Consider the following 22,163-nt stretch of genomic DNA (forward strand, 5'->3'; position numbering starts at 1 on the left):
TTTCATAAAATAAAAAACACACACACACTGGTGAATTGAATGTGAAACATTGCTATTTAGAAGCTAGCAGCAAAATCAGAACCTCCTCCATCTACATACACTAATGATGGTGATGAAGATAATAGTTCGCACTAATTGCTCCTTGTCATACAGAGCCATTTTTCTTCTAATTACAATCATTCGCATTTGAAACAGAATCATCGTTGTGAAAAATAAATCTATTAATGCACCCACACGCATCAGGAGAAACAATGAAGCAAATTGCATGATCTTTGGCAGAGGATACTTCTGTCAACTTTTCAATGGGGGTCTAATTACGGTGCATGACAAATTGCCCTAATGAGAAAGCGGCGGATATGAGACGGCCACATGAAAACACGCAAACGCACACACGTTCACGACACGGATGAGCGTGGATGGCTCCCGAGTTCCTAAAGAGTTGGGCCTTGAATGAAAACACTGATTTTGTGGTTATGTTGGGCAAATAAATTGAAACTGACTGGCAGGCATGGCAATTTGAAGCCGTCAGTTTTTCGTCGTCAGGCCCAAGCTCGTCATTAGGCCCGACAAAAGAACCAAAAAGGCAGAGAAGGAGAGAAAATGTATTCACGGATCGTCCTCACATTTGATGTGTTGTCGAACACCAGAGGTACAAATAAGCACCTACTCTGAACAAGCGCATTAAGAGGCTACGTGATCCGAATGATTGTTGGGTTTGCATTTCAGGCTGACACATTTTCAGGCTCATGCAGACTGAAAAGCATTCAGTGGGTCATTTGTCAAACGCTGGGTGTTGTTTTGTATAGCGCTTTTGCTAACTTTGTTCCAGACCGGCACAATCCAATTCCACCGGTCCGCCAGTGTTTCTGTCTGAGCATATATTGCCATTTTGAAAGAATAACCGTCAAATATAGCATTCAGTGTTATCTGCACTGCAATCTAAAGAGATGTAGGTGGAGATGGAACTAGAAGTTGTTTCGATAAATCCATCTGGTCTGTGTCAGGCAGGGAATAGCTGTGTAAATTGCCACTTCTGAGATCAGCCATGGCTGTAGTCTCACGTTGATCACAAGCAGTCGCAGGAGCTTTGAGGGCAACGGCTAAACACAGTTTTGTGATTTTGAATGACATTTCTGGAAGCTCCCTGGTCTGCTGGCAGTTGTTAAGTGAACCCAAAAAACCCAAATTCAAACATTAGCAATTAATGCTGCTGATCTTGATATCTTAATCTTTTTTTTCTCCCTGAGGATTGACTTTAATTAACCAGCAGGGGCTGTAAAACTGCTAAATCATTTGTATTTCGGCTCTTCCGTTTAACTATCACACTTGGTGGTGTCCAGCAAAGGCCGAAAGGATCCTCTGCCATGTTCGCGATGACTTTGTTCCATTACCCGCCCCAAGTATGTATGAAACGTGTATCCAGACAGCAGAGTTTCTGAAATAGTTTTAGGCCTGTTTAATTAATGACACTGTATGGGGGGGGGGAGCGGAGAGCGATTTGGTGGTTCATTTGAGGTGGGGAGCCCAGAGAGAGTGTGCGCGGCGTGAGGCAGAGAACGGGGTGAGACGGATGGACGGACGGCGAGCGTGCCTCTGGGGTTTAGCTTGTCAGCATGGCGCTCCCGCTCGCCATCTCTCAATTACGAGTGCTCTCAGTGGGGCTCCGCAAGTGAAGGGTAATGAAAGGCCCCCGTTCCATCCCGACCAGGCAGAGCACAAAGTCAATACAAGCACAAACACACACATGCACTCATACACACAAACACACACACATACACTCGTACACACAAACGCACACATGCAGTCATACACGCAAACACACACACATACACTCACACGCACTCATACACACACACACAAACACACACTCATACACTCACACACACTCACTCATACACACACACACACACTCATACACACATACACACTCAGAGGGGAATATAGATTCAGACACAGATGGATTCATATACACACACAAAGGCAGATACTCTCAGCGAGCTCCTACAAACACACAGATAGTCACACTCGCGCACACACCCGCATGCATTCACCCACTCAGAAGTAGACACTCACTCATACAGGTGCACACCTACATGAATGCACATTCGCATAGAGCGTTTCACATTCTCTTTGTCTCTGTTCTCTTTCTCTCCCTCTCACTGCCTGCTTCTGTCAGTTTCACACTCCCACACACTCACTTGCACTTCACATACAGATACACACACACACAAACACACAAGGGAGAGAGAGCAAGAGGGAGGGAGAAACACACACACACACACAAACACTTTCACACACACACATATACATACTTTCGCATCATTGCAGCTGACAGCCTCCCTATACCAGCCTCACACACCTCCGGGCCTGAGACAGCATCTCTTACTCTTACTGTCTCTCTTTCTTTCTCTCTCTCTCTCTCTCTCAGACATGCACCAACTCCCCAACTGAATAACAATGACTGCCTGGGCCAGAGGCTGTCTATCGGCACTTTCATCTTCACTTTCCAACAACCCCCCCCCTCTCTCCCTCCCCCTCTCTTTCTCTCTCCACTAGGGGTGGGAATTGCCTCAGAGGGGGGCGATACGGTTCTATCCCGATTTTTGGGCTACAATGCAATATTATTGTGATTCTTTACATTTTACGATACTGCGAGTATTGGGATTCGATTCTGCACCTCGAATTGCAATTTATTTCTCCTATAGTATATTACCTTTCATAACGGAATATCTCTGAAGCCATCTTGGAGCGGAACATTTGTTCTTGACTCTGACTTCCTTTTCAATTTCCAAAGAGAAGAACAAGGTGTTGTGCCATCCTGTGAACTTCAGAAGCATTGTTATCAGAGTAGACATACGTATCAAAATAAAATGAAAATCATGATATTAAATAAATGAATATCGCAATACTTGGTGCTGCTGTATTGAAAAACATAGCTATACTACACTGTATCGATTTGTTGTCCCACTTCTGCTCTCCACTCTTTCATCTGCAATCTCAACCCCCCCCCCCCCGCCAAAGCACCATCCCAGTTCCAAACTCAACCCACGTCCCTCCCACCTGCCCTCACCTATCATGATTCAGCTTTGCCACTTTTGGAATCGTCGCTCAACCTCTGCTACCACAGCAAATAAAGCCGAACCTCTCCAACACTGCACTCCCCAACCCAACCCCCAACCACAACCCGTGTTCCTCCCAGTCCTCAGGATTGGCTGTCGGAGAGAGACCTTTTTGTTGCAGCTTTGAAGACCCTTTTGTGGGACACTTAGAGTGTGAAAAGAAGAAACATGCAGATTTTTTTTTCTCTCATGGCCTTTCCCCCTTATCGCTGACACACAGAGTCTCTGCGTCAGGGTCTCTCAGCAAGGCTAGGATTTACCCAGACCGCTATTAGCCTTTAATCTGTTCAGCTGTGAGTGGACAAACCGACGAATACACACAAACATACACACTCACACTCATTCACACTAACACACACACACACACACACACACACACACACACACACACTCATACACACATGCACACACTCACTTCTCACACACAAACAAACACACACACACATGCAAACTGGAGGCCTCTCTGGCAACCAGTAAACATGAGCTAAGCAAACAGAAGTCAGGCCCAGCAGAGTCGCTCGAGAGGGCCAGCTGCCAAATTGAAAAACATGAGAGTTACAGACAGAAATATGCCTCTGATGACCACTACCGCTGTTGGTTGTGTAAACATTTATGTGAACATTGTACTCAGGCAAATTACATTTTGTAGTGATCTTTAAATAATAAGTCATTAATCTGTGGTTTGAGCCAAAATGGTGGATTACTGGCTTGAGATGCATGGGAATGGCAAAGAGAGCGGTGAGCACTGGCTGTCTGTACTCTACTCTTATTTTGGAGGAGGTCAGGAAGTAGCCGCATTTGGGTGGAGGCGATTACTTCATATCTCTCAAAAAGCCGACGGGCAGACGGTGGGCCAGGTCAGACCGGAGCTCCAGATTGCTCATTTCCTACCTCACCTTTCTCCGCTGAATAGTCACCGCCGGCACCATCGCCACAGTAGAGCCTGCCTCGCCCGCCTGACCTTTGTGGCCTCCGCAACCCTCTTTCTTCCCACAGACCCCTGCTGTAATTATACACATCACATCGGCCCATGACTCTGCGTCCCAGCATGCTTTCGCCGGTGCTCTCTTTACATCGTAAACTGACCCGCCACAAAAAAAGTAATAAATAAATAAATAACGCCACACCACAAAGAGAGAGTGGCATGAGGGGTGGCGGGGAGGGGAGCCGAGGCGCCAGTTGGCAGACGAGAGAGGAGCGGAGATCGGTTCCACCTGTCACATCTGGTGGAAGGGAACCACTCGCAGCGCTGACATCTTATTTGTTTCCTCTAATGAGAGCACGGATCTACATCCTGCCCATCAGGAGGCTGGGAGAGGAGAGAGACGAGCACAACTGCTATCATTCCGCTTTGTTCGGAGAAAAGAAACGAAAAGAAAAGTCTAGATCAAATAGGTGATGGATGCTAATTTGTCACATCCTGGGCTTTAATGTCTTGTTCGATGTCCTCAGAGAGAATAAGGGTGAATTGGGCTAGACGTTGACGGTAGACGGGAGACAGGTCTTGTGGCATTGGGGGTTCAATCTGGTTCTCTGAATCTGCTGTCCTTTGAGTGACCAACGAGTTCTCCTGCTTACAAAACAACCTTTCAATTCCTGCTGCAGTGCAGGCACTTAGCAAGGAACCTGCCTGCAAGCTTTTTTGCAAGCCTGGGCGGTCCGTTGAGGCTAAATTGAATTAGCCACTGATGCAATTATGGCCTTTAATTCAATCTGGTATTGAAGAATCAGATTACGTTTAAGGTTAATTTTAATGATTCAGAATTAATTAAAATTCTTCCACCAATTAAATTTGTATGATCAGGTGTCAAATTGTTATTTTGGACGGTTGGATGTTTGAAAAAAGACTTTAAGAAATAAAAGCAGACAAACATGTCCTGAGATTTGCCATGTGAACATGTCTGGCTGCCTGGTGTTTCTGATACAAGCACTGGCGTTTCTGAATATTTTTGTGCTGAGTCTGTGTGTGTTTGTGTTTGTGTGTGTGTGTGTGTGTGTGTGTGTGCGTGTGTGTGTGTGTGTGTGTGTGCGCGTGTGTGCTTTCCCCTCATTGTGCGGCTCAGTGTCTCCTACGTAGAGAGTGCACACTTGCCTTTTCTACAGATCCAGGAGGACCTATAGCCTTTTCATTCAGGCAGGATTTGAATATATTTGCAGACTACAAAGCAACTGACAGTTTAGCTGATTAGCACGCAGCAGTGTGTGTGTGTGCGCACACCTGCGTGTGTGTGTCTGCCACTGTGTGAGTGTAGGAAAAGTCCTCTTGCAAGCATTGCATACTTACAGTCTCCAGCCTCCGGTGAGCAATCCTCCCGGGTCTTACCCCGAGCTTCTGTTTCACCTGTTTGCTTAAAACTCCAAGGCATTATGTTGATGAGTAATGTAAGTTGGGCGAGAGCATTGCATTTGCAATTCTGAAATGTCAGCCACCCATGGGTAGAGCAGTGGAGAAGAGATGGGTGAACAATGTGCTGTGGTTGATTTCAGACCATGTTTGTTGTTTTTGTTTGTTTGTTGGTTGTTAACATGATCGGCTTTTCCTTAAGAAGTCAGTCGCCTATGGGAATGCAAAGGCTTTGTCTTTGGTTGAATTTATAATTTGGCACACGTTAGAGCCGAACTGCTATGAACGAATCAGAAGTTAGACTACAACCTGATATGCTTTGAACCCACGTTAGCCAACATGACTACAGAGCCACAGTGTGGGGCTCGGCTTGGGTCCGCGAGATAAGTATCCCTTGAAACAAAAGCTGAGTCGTCAGTGTGCATCTAGGTCAGTTTCCCCTTTATTCTGCCTCCCCACCAAATATCTTTGACTTTTCAATTGCGTTGGGCCCTACACTGAAGTAAGAGTGACATGCATACTGGCGCCTGTTATAAGAGAGTCATCATGATGAAATAATCTGAAACTAGAGATGAAACCTTTCTGGAATTAAAGCTGGAGCCCTCCTGCCCTCTTAGTGATGGACTGTCTGATTAAATGAACACACGGAAAATTGGCTGTGACAACGTGGAAATTAAATATTAATATGTTTCACAAAATTACTGCTGGGCTGCCAAGGAGAGGTGGGGGGAAGGAGCTATAACAGCGGTGGGGATTGCCCAGTCAGACACGCAGCAGAATTTATTCTGAGAAGGAGACTAAAAGCTCCTGCTCAAGATGTCCCCTCAGAGTAGCCAGCAGATTCAAAGGTAGTTGTAGACCTAAGGCGGCCAATCCCCTTAACACCGTATATATCACTGTACTTTAATTAAAAGCATTCTCACAGGGTCATCTTATTAAAATATAATTATTGTTCCCTACAGGCATGACTCTTAACATGATTTTTTAAAAGAAAGGCCTATATGCAGAGAGAGGAAATCAATTGTTTTACCACAGACTGCACAGCAACTCATTTAGCTCCACAGCAAGACTGACAGGCCGTCTTAGAAATCCAATCAGTTTCATATTTTGGAATTAATGTTTGGACGGTCCCAGCTCTCATCTGTCAAAGGGGGAAAAAAAAATCCATGAACGCATTCACAGCAAAACATAGTGGAGCGTAGCATAGTAACCCCCCACCTCCACCCCCACCCCCACTGCTCACCAACCACGGTCTCTGATCAAATGTACGAGAGAGGAGCGTGGTACTGTTAGTGCAAACCTCCGCATGGCTTTGCAAACATCCATCAAGGCTGTCTTCTCTCCGTCTGTCCACTCCTGCACCAGGTGGTTTGTGAAGCATGGACAGCTGCTCACTCCTTGCAGAGTGAGTAGTGTGTATGGAGCGACACACACACACCAAAACAAACACGGCAATGTGTGGAGTGACAAACACACGGACAGAAGATAAAAACAAGTATTATACAAAAAAGTTTGACAAGTAGCGCTGTTTATGTTAAGTCTAATTATCTAAGATAACACATTGTCAACAAGTCACACACGATTAGCATGTATGCCGGATAACTTGAGAAATTGCTGCCACTTAAGTTTGTTTTTGTGTATTTTATTTATATACAAAGGGTCAAAAAGGATCAGCCATCATCATGGGTGTTTATAAAGAGAGAGTTTGAGGCGGAAATCAACAGCCTGAGTTTTAAAAAAGCGAAGCTAAATCCAGTGTGTTTTCTTTCCAAATGCAGTAAATAATGTTCGCCGCCATCTCTCTTCAGGCATAATGGTGGAGGCACACCAAGCACTGTGAATCTAAAACGCCTTTCTTTTCTTTTTTATCCCCCCAGCCCTTGTCGTGATAACAATAGGCATAATATTTCATAAACTTTTATTGATCTTGAAAATGAGAAACAAACCAACAATGAGAAGTCAAAAAGATTCGCTGAGTCAGTGGTTCCCCTTTTCTTGTATCTTTCTCTCTCAAAAGGCGTCAGCGTTTCTGCTGAAGTGCTCAAAAAACGAAATTAGCGCTTTTCTGTGTGATTCAGGCAGGATTTGGTAGTTTGTCGGATGTGAAATCCCCTCCATCTTTCTGCCTCCTCTCCTTTCTTAGGGACAAATCTGTGGAAGGCTGAGAGAGGTTTGGGTGGGCTGCTCACAGTCGAGAGAGAGGCACTGTCAGAACTGGGCCACTGAACTGTCTAAGGCACTGTTCAGCAAGCTCACATTGCAAACACTCACCTTTCCTGTATTGGGATAAACAATTGGTGAAGGCTTTCAATTGTGTCTCTCTCTCTCTTTCTCTCTTTCTTTCTTTCTTTCTCTCTCTCTCTGGCTCCCTCTATCTCCTCCTCTCTATTTGTATCTCACCATTTCTCTGTCTCTCGACCTGGACCTTATGAGTTGCGGGTTCGCTGATATGAGATATAATAATACCCTTAAGTCGCTTTTTATGAAATCCAGCGTCACATACATCCTTCATGGCTGTGTGCAGTTATTAAAGATTGGGGAGGGAAACAGTACACAATAGAATAGATTTAATGCATTTTCCTCTCTATTTGAAGCATTTTGAGTATGTTTTCTTCATAGATGTGGTGGTAATCATGCTCGGAATTCTTCAGCCTATTTGAGAGTTTAACACACGCCCCTGTTTGGCTCATGATGGCTCTCAGGTAGCCAGCGGTCTGATGAATTCCATGTCATGTTATAGTTATTCCCTGGAGAAAACATGAACAAAATATGTCTCGTCTTGTGTGGGCTATTAAGCCAACAGTAGACAATACATCATTCAGAACACTGAAGAACTCATATGGAGTTGGGAGGATGTGCAGTTGGGGTGGTTAAGTAATAACCAAAACATTTTGCAGTTGTGTCATGTGAAAGCCAAGCCATATAATACAATAGTGCAACACTTACTGTGTGTCGCTGTTCCGGCGTCTTCCACCATCAGTCATGTTGTGGATACCGGAGTCAATGAAATTAGAATTAGCAATGCATATTCACTTTGATGGAGGAGCCCTTGCCGCAAAGCTAAGATAAACATTACACTTATTTATCAATTGACTTATCTATATTTTATTACACAGAGGAGCATTTAAAGCAAACTGGAATGGAAGACGCCTGCCAAAGCTGAAGCATCTGCGCGCGAGGAAGAGTTGTTGACGTGCCAGATCGGTTAGTTTAGCCTGGATCGTGCCAGATCGGTTAGTTTAGCCTGGATCTCTGTACGTCGTTATGGGGAACGGAGAGAGCAGGGTAGGCCCCAGTGCATTCTTGTCCCCCCTGTGTGTGTATGGCTCAGTGACAGCATTGAACACGTCCTCCTCTGACTTCATCTCTCTGTTCTACTCTTGATGCATTTCATTACACAATCCCAGAGATTGTGGCCATCGTTGTTATGGTGGTGCCATGGCTTGGAAAAAAAAATCTGTTCTAGAAGTTTCCATTCCAATTATAGCCATATCTATCCATACCCAGAAACTGAACTCTTTTTTTCCAGTCAAAGACTTTGCTGAAAAAAAAATCTGTATTTGTAGAAAATGAACATAATCTCTCCAAAGGCTGCTCTGCATTAATATCCTCTAATGCCCAGACTAAAAGCAATTATTGAATCATTTGAATTTCAATCTAATTGGTTTTCTTTGCCTGCTCAGAAGGGTTAGCCTATCGACGGTTACGTTCACATGTGAAACTGGTGGTTAAACAGTCCCTGAGATTCCTGATCTGAGGCTCATTTCTCCCGTGCTCTCTCAGGGGATCTTGGAGATGCTTGCAAAACATATAATGAACATGAGTCATAGGGTCTGATGGAAAAATATGCTCGAACATGGAGCCTGTGGTGCCTTTTACGGCACAAATCACAAAGTGCTGCTTGCGCACACACACACACACATACATACCCACACACACACCACCTCTCTGAGGGATAAATGAGAGTGATGATTGCCTTTTAATGGTTTTTCAGACTCCACTCTCTTGGCATGCATGAATGTTTGTGTGTGTGTGTGTTTGGGGAGGTATGTGTGCCTGTGTGTGTGTGTGTGTGTGTTTGTTTGTGTCTCAGAGCTTTTGTGTGGGCGCCTAATGCAAGCGGTTAATGCCTCCAGGCAACTCTTAACTTGGTAAGAAAGTGATGGGCCCCACATCTGCCATTCTAACAATCGCCAACAGACACACACACACCACACACACACACACACACACACACACACACACACACACACACACACACACCACACAAACGGCCTCTCCAAGCGACCCCTGCGAGCCAACGGACATATTTCAAATTGATTTACCCCTGATAGTATCTTTGAAAAAGTTAGCTATCTGCTTTAAAAATGTGATCATTTCTGCTTCTCAGGCAGCCTGAATGGGTTTGTGGCAAATGAGACAAGGCGTCAGAATATTCTATATACACACACACACACACACTCACACACACACACACACACACAGAGACTGTGTGCTGCCTGAATAAGGACAAGTCGGTGTCGGAGCACAACATTCATTTCCTCTCTTTTGCACATTTCTTCCTGAGAAGGGGCTGATCCAAATAAAAGCAATAAGTCCTGTGGACAGGGCATTCCCTGACACGTTTATCGAGAGATAAATTGCCTTTCTCACGGGCCGCCGCCGCCTCCTCCCGTCTCAGACAGCCCCCATTCCTCAACACGCATTCTTCCACTTCAGGCCGATGCCAAACAGCCCGGGCTATTCTTTCATTCATGTCCGAGTTGAACTAATCCATTAGATCTTATCGCGCCATAAACTTTAAATTCATGAATTCATAAATATACACCCCCCCCCACCACCACCACCACCTCCAAATCGACCTGCCACTGTTTGAAGTTAGAGGGTGCTAGAACGTTGCTTTGTCTTGCTTTACTTCAACGACAAGGCAGTTTCACCTTTCTGCCTTCAAATATGTGCTGCTCACGACATGCACAAACACCAAGGAAGCGGTCTCCTTGGAGGAACGGATCTGCTGTGGATCCACCTGATCTGGGCCGGTCTGGACCGGAGTGACAGTCAGCTAAACTCAAGGAAGCACCCTGGAAGCCAATGATGCCAGTGTGGCTGCATGGGCAGGGCAATGGGCAGGTTCCTGCCCTTACTCAGGTATCCCTCTGATCAGACGATGCTTGGGCGTCCAACTGATTCAATGATGCTCACACGTCCGACTGATCAGAAGATACTCAAAAATACAGTGTGCTGATATTGCCTTTCCTTGGTTTACCTTTGCCTGCACCCAGCATCTGGCTAGGCTATTCTAGTTCTTCCTGTACCCACACTTGGCATATGTACTCAAATCTGGTCTAGAGGTTGGTGGTTTGGTCTTTGGTGTGCTTCTTCTGCTCATAAAGCAGCTCTTGCACCAGTCGAAGGAATACCATTGAACCACAATTATGAAAACCTCTAGTATGAAAGCACCAGTACTGCCCACTGTGCTACATCTCATTGCTGCTCCCTCCCTCTCTCTCTTTCTCCATCGCTATGCCTTTGTCTCTCTCTCTCTTTCTCTCTCTCTCTCTTTCTCTCTCTCTCTCTCTCTCTCTCTCTCTCATACAGAGCTATTTATGTCAGGTGTTCTGTGTGACTTTTTGCTTTCCACTCCTTGGGAAGGAAAAAATAGACACTGATACACTCTCCTACTGCCTCACTTGCATCTCACACCTCACATCTTGCCCTGTGTTGTAGACACTTGCTCACTCTGTCTTTCTCTGTATCCTCTTTCATCTCTCTCTCCCTCCCCCTCTCTCTCTCATCCTCCATCCCCTCTCTTTCCTTCCCTCTCTGACGCCCCCTGTTTTTAAGAGGAGAGGGGCTGCTCCTTTCTGCTCAGTGACTGCAGCTAAAGAGATCTCCTACAATCCTACCATATTTAATTCTTTATTTTTTTTTTGGTAGTGATTTACAACGCTGGAAGTTCCTGGGCTGGCTGCGTGGCGAGATAGCAGGTGGGGGAGCGAGGCTTGGGCTTCAAAGCATAAACTGTATGCAAATTGATGGCATTATTTGCCAGCTAGCCTCATAATGGGATACTTGATGGGTTGAATAAATTGAAGGCGCCAAGGAAAAACCCGGAAGCTTGGCTCAGTGCCAGAAAAATAAAGGTGACACAGTGCGCAAGCCACGCTTCCCCGCACCTCTCCTCTCCGCTCTCGGCTCTTCAACTCCACCGACACGCCCGACGTGTTTTCCTTAAGTTATTTATCACCAGAACGTTCCCCCCGAAAGAAAAAAAAAGGGGAGGGGGTAGGGAAAATAAATAAATAAAAGCAATCCGCATTCATCAGAAGCTACAATCTCGAGCACTCAAGGTGCCTCAGAGATTTAGAGGCCTTTACAAAAGTAGCTTCATATAAACCTTTGACTGTTCTGCACCAGTGGCTTCAAAGGAGTTATTTGAAGTTGCCTTAACTGCTGAGTGCCAAGGAATGGGGAGTGAGCAGGCTTTTTCTGGTGTGTTGGGGGCTACCAGTGGAGTGGACTGGAGCTCATCGACAGTGCCCTGCTCCAACACTGTCTATCTCAGGCCCAAGATAGTTGAAACCAAAGCCAAATCATGCCACTTCACTTCACAGCAGAACGTCAGTAACATCAGCAGAAGTATGCATTTTCGCTTTTCATTTCTTGTACCTGTCATCAGACCTTAATACAAATGGTATCAAATGAGATTAATCAGACGTAACGCCTTGACATCTTTTCCCGTCATGCTCTATGGAAGCAAATATCTTAGAGCTTTCTTTGAAGGTTGGGAAGGTAGGATTTCCCAACTGTGTAGATCATTGTGTTCCTACAAAATGATTGTGTGCACAGAAAAAACCCTGACTAGCTAGTCCTCATTCATGTACCTGGCAAGCTAAACACAGGCAGTGTTGCAGCAGGTTGCGTCAGGTGAGCATCAAATGAGCATCAGTCATTCTCACACAGGGGGTGGTTTGTGTGCGTGTGTGTGTGTGTGTGTGTGTGTGTGTGTGTGTGTGAGTGTATATGTATTTGCATTCACCGACCTTGCCCTTATCTCAGCTTCCTTGGGAGCATCTGACCCAAAGCACTCACCCTGAGGTAACTGTACATGCATCCTAACAAGCATGATGGCTCCTCCGCACACGCCTTGGCCCCTTCCCAGCCTGGCTCTGTACACCAGGGATCGTCCCTGATGCTGTGAATCCAAGTGCCAGCAAAAATCCGTAGCCCTTTCGCAGTTTTTTTTTCTGAGCACAAATATGTCCACATCCACAGTTTCTTAATGTTCTTATTGTAAAATACATGTTGTTTTACATCACAGGGTGTAATGGTCATTAAAAGGCTGAAACAGCCCTCTAATCATTGGAGTGTTTTTTTTCTCTCCCTTAATTGTCTTTGGGTCCATGCATCGAACATGACCGAAGCCTTCATGTATAATCACCTCTATGTTCAATTAGAAATCATTTCTTGATTATGACTGTCAGGAAAATAAACGAGCAACATTAACTGTCTCCTAATTAACCTGTGTTGCCTGAGCATTGCTGTGAAGGCGAGTGATTGCACAACTATCATAATCGTTCTGAAACGGTAACAGTAAGCATGTTGTTTAGTCAATAAACGCATCCAAATGAGCTTGAACACTGCCAGGAATGTGCTCTCTCTGTCAATTATGATTTCTTCCTTTGATTATGTCAGAGGGTCATTGTGGTTTTGCACCTCTGCACAAAAACCATCTGTGTGTGCACACTGTATGTGTGTAAGCGCTGAGGCGAGCATGTTGCTTGTGACCAGGCTGGAAATCAAAGGCCTGCTTGTGGAGAGGGCGGAAAATCGAGTGTCTCGATTCGAGAAGCGCGTGGCAGGGGGGTAGCTTTGAACCACCAACACCCCCCCACCCCACCCCCATCGTAGGACTCCTGGATAAAAGTTACCTTACTGTCTGCCTCGTTTTCTAAAGATTAACGTCCTACAGTCGGCAAGAACACTCATTCAGACGATATTCATCCGCTCAGATGTGTTCAAGGTGTTTGAGTAGCTCAGCATCGAAATGGGCTCCAGCCCGGCCGAGCAAGCAAACCTTTTGACATTTACACAGGGCCGCTCTACATAACTCAGCGCTTTCTTGAGCATCAAATGAACCGGGACCGACCTTTAAAAGATGACCCCTTCTTCATAACTCCACTACCCCTCACCCACAGACACCGCTCATAAGACAGAAGCATTTGAAACAACACCGAGTCGAAGCAGCATTTGCAGAGTGCGTACAGCATATAGCATACGGTGCCGAGCTCTGTAGGCAACAGCCCGACACTAGAAAAACCCACACATCCTGCAGGACATATGAGATGGTGTCACAGGGGGAACATTCCCCCTCTCCTAGTAAAATAGATCACCTCCCAGGCCCAGTGCAGATGGAGCGGGGTGTCAAATGTTTTTATTGAGTCTTTGCGCTGAAGAGATTGAAATGCTTGGCACTTATTACGCATAAGACCACAATGATCTGCTGAGTTACAAGGATAAATGAGGCTAATTTTTAACAGCCTTCAATAAGGGGATGCTGCCAGCGCTACAGATCCATCAACGATGTGGGACTGCGTTATCCCCGGGAGACGCCTCGCTTTGCACACGGCTTAGCATTTATACGAGGAACAAACAGATCTCTCTCACACGCACACATACACACACACACACACACACACACACACACACACACATACGCTCTCCCTGTGCTCTCGCTTGACACATATGCATTGAAGTATATAACCCTGTTTAGCTGACACAGGTTTTTAAATATTAAAAAGTCATAAAAAATGAAAGAAAAACATACAATAGAGGTTATGACATTCGTTGTCTATAATTATTCCTCCTGTCTTGTAGGTGGAGAAGTGCCTTACACCACCCTGGCTACTCGCATGATGATGGGGATCTGGTGGCTCTTTGCGCTGATCGTCATCTCCTCCTACACCGCCAACCTGGCCGCCTTCCTCACCATCACCCGCATCGAGAGCTCCATCCAGTGAGTATGGCCTCCATTTCTAAACCCACACAGAGAGTGCTTTACCTTTGTTACCCACAGCTGTAGCCACCATAAGCCACCAATGATATTACAGCCTTACAGGGTAGCTGGTGTGGGCTTGAGAAGTGCACCTGAGACATCTTTCCAGTGCGCCTGTCTTCACAGCTGTCGCCCACAATGCAAACTTAATCTGGTGAAAATGGCTGACTTCGGGGTGTATGGGAAGTCATCAAGTACACTCCAACCTGAGGGTCCATCACCTGGGTCCTCGCCACAACATGGGGATTGGGACTATACACATAGACACACACCCCCACACACACACACACACACACAGATGCACACATACACCTACCTATGCAAACCCACAGTTTCGTTCATTCACTCCCATGGAAACTCGCAGTCGATGTACGCACACGCAGCATGCTGTCAGACTGTTTGTGAAGGCGAACGCCCCCACGAGAGTTGGCGCCGCCGAAACTGTTGTCCTCTCAGCCTCGGAAATCAATCACGGCCCCTCCATTTCCGTGGAGGCGGGCCTGTACGAGTGTGAAATGGTGTGGCGACGGCGGTGGTGCCGGGTGGCGCTTCCCCCCAGAGGCCTAGCGGGCCTCCATTTTAATTTCCTGTGTGGCACAAATTAGATCCATCTCACTGAGGGTGACGTCAGTCAGCCACACAACAAGTAACCGCTTTATGATGATGGCTCCACTGCGCTCACAGGGAGAGACAGTAAAAGGCCTGAGAGAGAGAGACTAAGAAAACAACACGGAACAGAGAGAGAACGTTAAAACAGACGACAGTGAGAGAGTGAAGAGATTGAGAGACTCACAGAGAAAGATGAGATTCCTGGGAAACACAGCATTATCATAGAAAGAGATAGAGAGATAGGAATAGAGAGAGAGAGAGGACAGAGAGAGAAATGGAGGTTGTATATATGCTTGAGATACCACTCAGAACTAATACTTGTTTTCCTCTTTGCACACGCAAACATAAATCCTCCGCATTATTGGGTTTATCAGATTATGGAATGCCCAGCAGATATATAGTTAATTGTGCTTGTAGAGCATCTCGACTCAGTGATCACTCCAATGAAGAGAGAGCATAGGAAACATATTGTGTGTGTGTATGTGTGTGTGTGTGTTTGTGTGTATCTGTGTCTGTGTGTGTGTTTTCCCTTTGCATTAGATTCCCTTTGCTCCTCAGATTGTTCGTTTCTATGCAAGCTAATTAGGATTTCCATAAATTTCAATGCATTATCTTCCATGTGTAGAATGTACTGGGGTCCTTACAGCGATAATTAGAACCTAACCTCCACACCCAGGGGTCTGTTGTATTAAAGAGGAGCATGTGTCTTCCTCTTCCTCTCTCTCTCTGTGATTCTCTCTCGAAACCCTGGAAGATGTATTAAATGAGCAATGCAAACACAAAAAGAATGAAATTGAAACCCAGATCTCATACTTGGATGGTCTGTTATCTCATTTAACTTTTGATTAGCACTTCTGTCGATGTTTTTTAAGGCTTGTTTACACTGTAATGGCACAGAGGATTTCAGCCTAAATCAACTGGGATCCAACTGATTCAATGAGTCACGCAGAACTGATTAGCTCAATTTAAATATCTAACAGAATGTAAATATATGAAAGTATGTCCTCATCTTTCTATAAACAGCTTTGCCGTCGAAAAGCAAGGCTGAGATATCACGATCCTCATAACTGAACATCACCATTCACATCATCACAATAATCTGACAAGTGAGGAAAAATGTATTTTATATGTCTTGTATTAATCACCCATATTGAAAATAGCAGAGAATGTATGGAGGTGTAGGTATTTAGCCACGATCATTCTGTCGAACCTAGCTCGTTAGTGTCGCTGTAGCTTTACAAAATGTAAATCCTTAGCGCGGAGGCACGTCAAACATAAAAGCGAGGAGAACCAAGAATGCCAATGCACTGCGTGGTGAGGTGTAATGCTGACCAAAGAAATGAAATCAGGTGGCACGATCTGTGGCAGCCTCTCTCTGAATGAGTTTCATCTTAGTGTTTCGACACGCCGTCTTCTCCAACTCGGCGGGAGATCGCTCCAACTGTACCTGCACAGACCAGAGGGATGGGGATAGGGAGGGGGTCACATGTAACATTAGCTCCACAAACACCCATAGAACGACCTCCGCTATCTTGGTTCTCAAAATACTGATGTCGCGCTCTTATCTCATATGCCCATATGGATGGGCATTTCAAACAGAAATACTATTCGATAATCACTGGGAACTATTTGACTACTATTCAACAACCCTGCAGGCACACACACACAAAGACAGAAAGATCCAGACCCATTCACGCTTTACCTGACAGAGTTTGCACTACATCTCATTTTCATACATTTCTAGGAAGTAGTTCCACACAGAACTTTTTGACGGCTATAGTAATATTTCGTTCAGCATCTGATCCCACAGCACCAGACATGTTTGTGATAGTAACGTGCTCTTCTTCTTTTGTTGTCTAATGGTGGTTGGCGGTAGTAGCACGTTACTTACTACCACGCACTGTTGAGAACAAGGTAAAATATATTTTATTACGATAGTCCCATAAACTATTCGATTGTTTATAATTGAATGACTGTTTGAATATTTGAAAATCACGATCCATCCCAAATCTCTACTGATGCAAATGTGTTGGGAGTCACCCGCCCCTCTGCCTCCCCTCTTTTGTGAGGGAGATAAATTTGCTGTTTAATGCCAGAACAGATCTGGCGGGTGCCTCCGTGTCGGCACATGATACCGCCCAGAGACACGTCCATCTGCCGGGCGCAGCACCGCCCGGAGCAGAGAGAGGCAGGCAGGCAGGCTCCGGCTGGTCGCCCTGGCCCCAAGTACACTCTCTGTCAGCGAGTCAGACATACACAGCCTGCTGAGAGACAAGCAGAGAGAGCAGGGGCTCTTATCAAACACAAACACACACACACACATGCACACACAGAGACACGTGTATACACAAACAGACACTGACAGACATGCGCACACACACACACACACACACACACGCTTGTGCTCACTCATGCATGCACAAACACGTACACACACCCTCACACTCTCACACATGCACATTTACGTATGCCTCTAAACAAATGCACATAGAGACACAAACATGCATGCACTGCAACATATACACACACACAGTTCCCATAGTCATAGCGTTTTGATTCCATATGAAAGACACGGAAATACGGAATCTAATATTTTGACCATATACATCTTGGAATACGGGTCATTAGTCCTCAACCAGCGGCCAGCGGCCCCATGGTGGTCCTTGGGTCACAATCACCTGCTGTAGTTGACACACTCATATGCACAATTAACACCATTGGCCCTGTACGTCACTGCTATAGGCAGAGGGGCTCAGACAGCAGACCAGTGTCAAGCCTTCACTAAACCCCACATGTGCACATGCCCCCTTCCCTTTTGTCACCGACAAGAAGGGAGTAATCACGGCTTTCAAGCGCTCAAGAAAAAAAAGAAGCAGTACAATATGAAATGACTGCTGAGCACTGCTGGACAGTCCAGCTCTCCTTAGGTACTTTTAGTGGGCTGACGTTCTGTTGCCTACCTCAGGGGGTGACACTCTGGTGATAAAAGGGCAGTTCATAGGCAAGTCCACTCCGGACTGTAAGCTTAGCATAACCAAAGCCCCACCCAAAAAATCAAAACCTCTTTTTATTTTTCATTTTCCTGTCATCATTTCTCGGGTATGAGGCTTAGGGAGCGCAGCGGAGGCCCAAGCGGACGCGTAGCGACAGATGTCTGGCACTCAGGTGGAGCGCTGCACCTGTCGAGGCCCTGCTGAGGGGACTTTGGAGAGGGGTGGTGGTGGTGGGGGGGCTCAACGAGGCGTACTTCAGATGGCAGACTGCACGGCGCCATGTATACACACACCGCACGCAAGCAAAGGCGGGGGAACGCACCAATTAAAACCAGGCACCCTGTCCAGAAAGCTTGTGTGTTGTTGTTTTTACTATCATTATTTCTCTCTTGCACAGTTTCTCTCAGGCAAATCCAGTCAAATTCATCCTGTGTGTATGTGTGTGTGTGTGTGTGTGTGTGTGTGTGTGTGTGTGTGTGTGTGTGTGTGCTGTCAGTGCGGTTTTAGTCCACTGGACATCGCTTTTCTGTTTGCTTTGGTGAATCCCTCCTCAAAGACAGCGCAAAAAGCCTCACATCCTGGCTAAACTGACGGGCAGGGGCAGGGGAGAGATTACGAGCCGGGATAAATTGGGAGATTATTAAAGATTAAACATTTTCGGTTTGCTTTCATTAAACCTCCAAGGGGTCAGAGCAGAACTTTAAGTCATAGTGGGAGACGATATAAGGAGGCGTTTGTGGAAGATGACAGTTGTCTGGGGATATCAATGGTATTAAATAAAATAACATTAGGGTTAGCGGCACGTGTCACGACTCTGCTTGCAAGTGGATAAGCATTTGCTTCCTTCATTGTAAATGGGTGTACTGAGGTCTTGTTTAAAAAAAGGATAGGGATTGTTTGCTGTACACTTGGCCAAATTATATCTTCTGTTTTTTCTGTCTCACTCCGAAGGAAGCAAGTTAGACAAACAAACAGTAATTAGTTTCAGTAATGGTTTTGTATTGCCGCTCTAAATAAAGTGTGTTTGAAGACCTACCAAAGCATTACATTGTAATTAAAATATCCCCGACCCCCCTGAGGCACTGATAGACTGAGAATTCAGACTAATACAAGTCCCATATTTATTGCCTTTCCCTATTATTCGCCTTTCTTTATTACAACTACAGGGACTTCTTGTCACTTGCTTGGCTAACTTTTAATTGCTTATGAGATATGAATTCAAAGTGCTGAGTGAACGATTCTGTGTGTGTGTGTGTGTGTGTGTGTGTGCACGCGCCTGTCTGCATGTGTGTGTGGGCATCAGCATGTTTGTTTGTGTGTGTATGTTTGGGCAATGGATGTTTGGAAATGGCTGCTGCGTGATTATGGACAAGCTTAATTATGTCTATTCTTGTTTCATGAATGCATGTCTGTGTGTGTGGGTGTGTGTAAATTTATGTTCGTTCATGTGTTTATGTTATGGTTTCGTATTTGAGTCTGCATTTATTTGTGTGAGGCCTGTCTGAGTTTTGCACATGACTTTAGAATTTGTGGTTGTGTTAGTAACATGGGCTAACATACTTGAGAAGATCACAGTATTTTACAGTAGACCACATACTAACATAAATACCCTGTAATAAGGGTATTTAATATAAAATGGAGCCTTCTTCTCCTCAAGCAATGTGTTGATTGGCTGAAATAGTGTATGGCTCGGTCCGAGCCACTTTGTTTCCCATTTACAGATCCAGAATTTGAGTTTGAGTTTGCTCCTTGTCTACCCGTAGGTCTCTCCAGGACCTTTCCAAACAGACGGACTTGCCGTACGGCACCGTGTTGGACTCGGCTGTGTACGACCAGGTGCGCAACAAGGCTATGAACCCTTTCGAGCGGGACCCCATGTACTCTCAGATGTGGCGCATGATCAACCGAACAGGAGGCGCTGAGAACAACGTGGAGGAATCAAAGGAAGGCATCCGCAAGGTGAGAAGAGTACCACTTTCAGCAACGCTCACATCCCCCTCGCGTTCACAAATATTTATGAGTGCGTGTGGTTTTTTCTTCTCGTTTGGTTGTCGTTGGTTATTTTTTTTTGCTTTCCAAGTCATTTGCCACTTCAGTCAGTATGTTAATGATGTCTGCGAGTGGGAAAACTGTTGACGCTTATGAGAGGCACTATCTTGGGAAATCAGCTAATATGGCTTAATTGTGCTTGTAAGGTGTGTGGTTGTTTGGCTCTCAATTTCCCTTGCTAATCTTGTTTTTTTTGTCATTACGTTCCAGGTTAATGCATTATTTGTTAACCTCAAACACATCTCCTTCTCTGTTTTGCCCCTTCCATTCCCCTCTCTGTGAAAACGTCTTCACTGAAGTAAACTCAAGCAGCAATTAAAGCGCTCCTAAATGCAAGGAAGTATGAAAGCCAAGTTTACGCCTTCATCTCGTCTCCAGAGGATTATTAGCAGTGAATATCTAATTAGCGTGCCTAGCCTTAGTCAGCATTTTGTAGAGGTGATCGTCTCTCCCAGGTGCTTAGATAAATATTGCATGAAAGGGTGACACCTCTTGAGTGCAAGACATGAATATGACTAAATAGACAGCTACCTCTCTGCTGCGCAACCTTTCCATCCCTCTCTCTCTCTCTCTCTCTCTCTCTCTCTCTCCACCCACTTCTTTCCTCTACTTGTCTTGTCTCGTACAGTCTTTTTTTTTCTCTCTGTGTTTGCTTTTTTCTCGCTCTAAGTACGCTGAAGGTTTCAGAGCTCCCTCTAGTGAGCAGTCATTCATTTTCAAATGGCCTCTGTTACCCACAGAGATTTCAGTCTCTCTTTCTCATTCTCTCTCACCCCCTCCCTCTGTCTTTTCTTCCTCTGTTGCTCTTCTCATGCTAAACACTCTGTTGTTTCCATGGTGACTAGCAGTCACAGTATCCATGCTCAGGCATGCAGTGTTTGCTCTAACAGTGGCCATGATAAACGAGGCGACAGATTTCACCATAGATACATATTTATTTATTTATTTATTTTCTTCTCAGTGGTGTACCATTTTACTGCGCTGTCTGTTTCTGATTCAACTTTCCTTTCCTGTTTTTCTTTTCAGCTGACTCTTTGTTTACTGTCTGAGAGATGCACCATGTCCTATCGATAACCTTTTCCATTCTTGCAATGAATTGTGTTTCTCCAGGCTTTGGAAGTGGAAGAGGGTTATTAGTAGCAGAAACTTTTGTCATTTCCCAAAGTGCAGTTTCTTTTTGTTAGATGAAGAGAAGTGAGCTTTTCAGTCGTACAAATTACACCGGTAATGACGTCATCAATGTTCTATTTCGTTTCTCCTGACCGCCAGAGGCGGTGCTTACAGCACTGGATTTCCATTGCACGTACATGCAGGTCGAGTGTTAATACCAACAAAGTCACCTGTGACCTAGGTGACGTCCTCAATGTGCACCAGCACAAAAGGCCGGCCCACCCAGGAAGCGCCCTCTTGCATCTTCTCGCGGAAGCAGATCAAATTTTCATTCGAGGTAGACGCTGGCAGTTTCGTTACCTATCATGGTCGGGGCAGTGGATATTTCACCCTCCGAGAAACTGCGTTACTCGAAGTTTGTTTTCTTAATTGAGGTGTAGCCTGGGCCGGAGCGGCCTCGCTCACTACATCAGGTTGAAATGAACCCAGTCGAACGGTGCTCTCACCGGTATTCTCTGGGTGCAGTGCCCTCAGTATTGGTCAGTTAAAACACTACCCGGCAGGCTACAGCCATATTGGGTGAGTATGTTCACAGGCGGAAAAGGTAAGTATTAATATTGGGCCGTGTGTAGTATTCACCCTCGGGTAATTGTTTAAGATACATTGGCCTTACAACTGATAATTAAACCCACTTGTTGCGCGAGTTAGAAGTTCCTTGCATAGTAATTGTTCTGTACCGTTGTGGTAATTAGAACCGTAATCAATGGCGGATAATCCGACAGAGTTTTCCTCCTTCCTATTTTGTGCCGTTTGTAGTGTTCACGCTCGGATACGGCAGTAATGGGTTAAGAGGCATTGGGCTGTCAGTAGCCTATAGGTGTTTC

The 22,163-nt window shown here is 45.4% G+C and overlaps 1 protein-coding gene across 1 annotated transcript in view; it reads left to right on the forward strand.

Annotated features, from left to right (window-relative positions):
• The window catches only part of grid2 (glutamate receptor, ionotropic, delta 2), a 287,411-nt gene that overhangs the window by 228,256 nt on the left and 36,992 nt on the right, over positions 1-22,163 (forward strand). The window contains exons 12-13 of the mRNA XM_012830589.3: positions 14,341-14,479; positions 19,884-20,079. Of these exons, the coding sequence (XP_012686043.2) occupies positions 14,341-14,479; positions 19,884-20,079 (335 nt within the window). The remainder of the gene's footprint in view (positions 1-14,340; positions 14,480-19,883; positions 20,080-22,163) is intronic.

Source organism: Clupea harengus, chromosome 7 (genome assembly GCF_900700415.2).
Source record: "Clupea harengus chromosome 7, Ch_v2.0.2, whole genome shotgun sequence".
Taxonomy (NCBI): Eukaryota; Metazoa; Chordata; class Actinopteri; order Clupeiformes; family Clupeidae; genus Clupea; species Clupea harengus.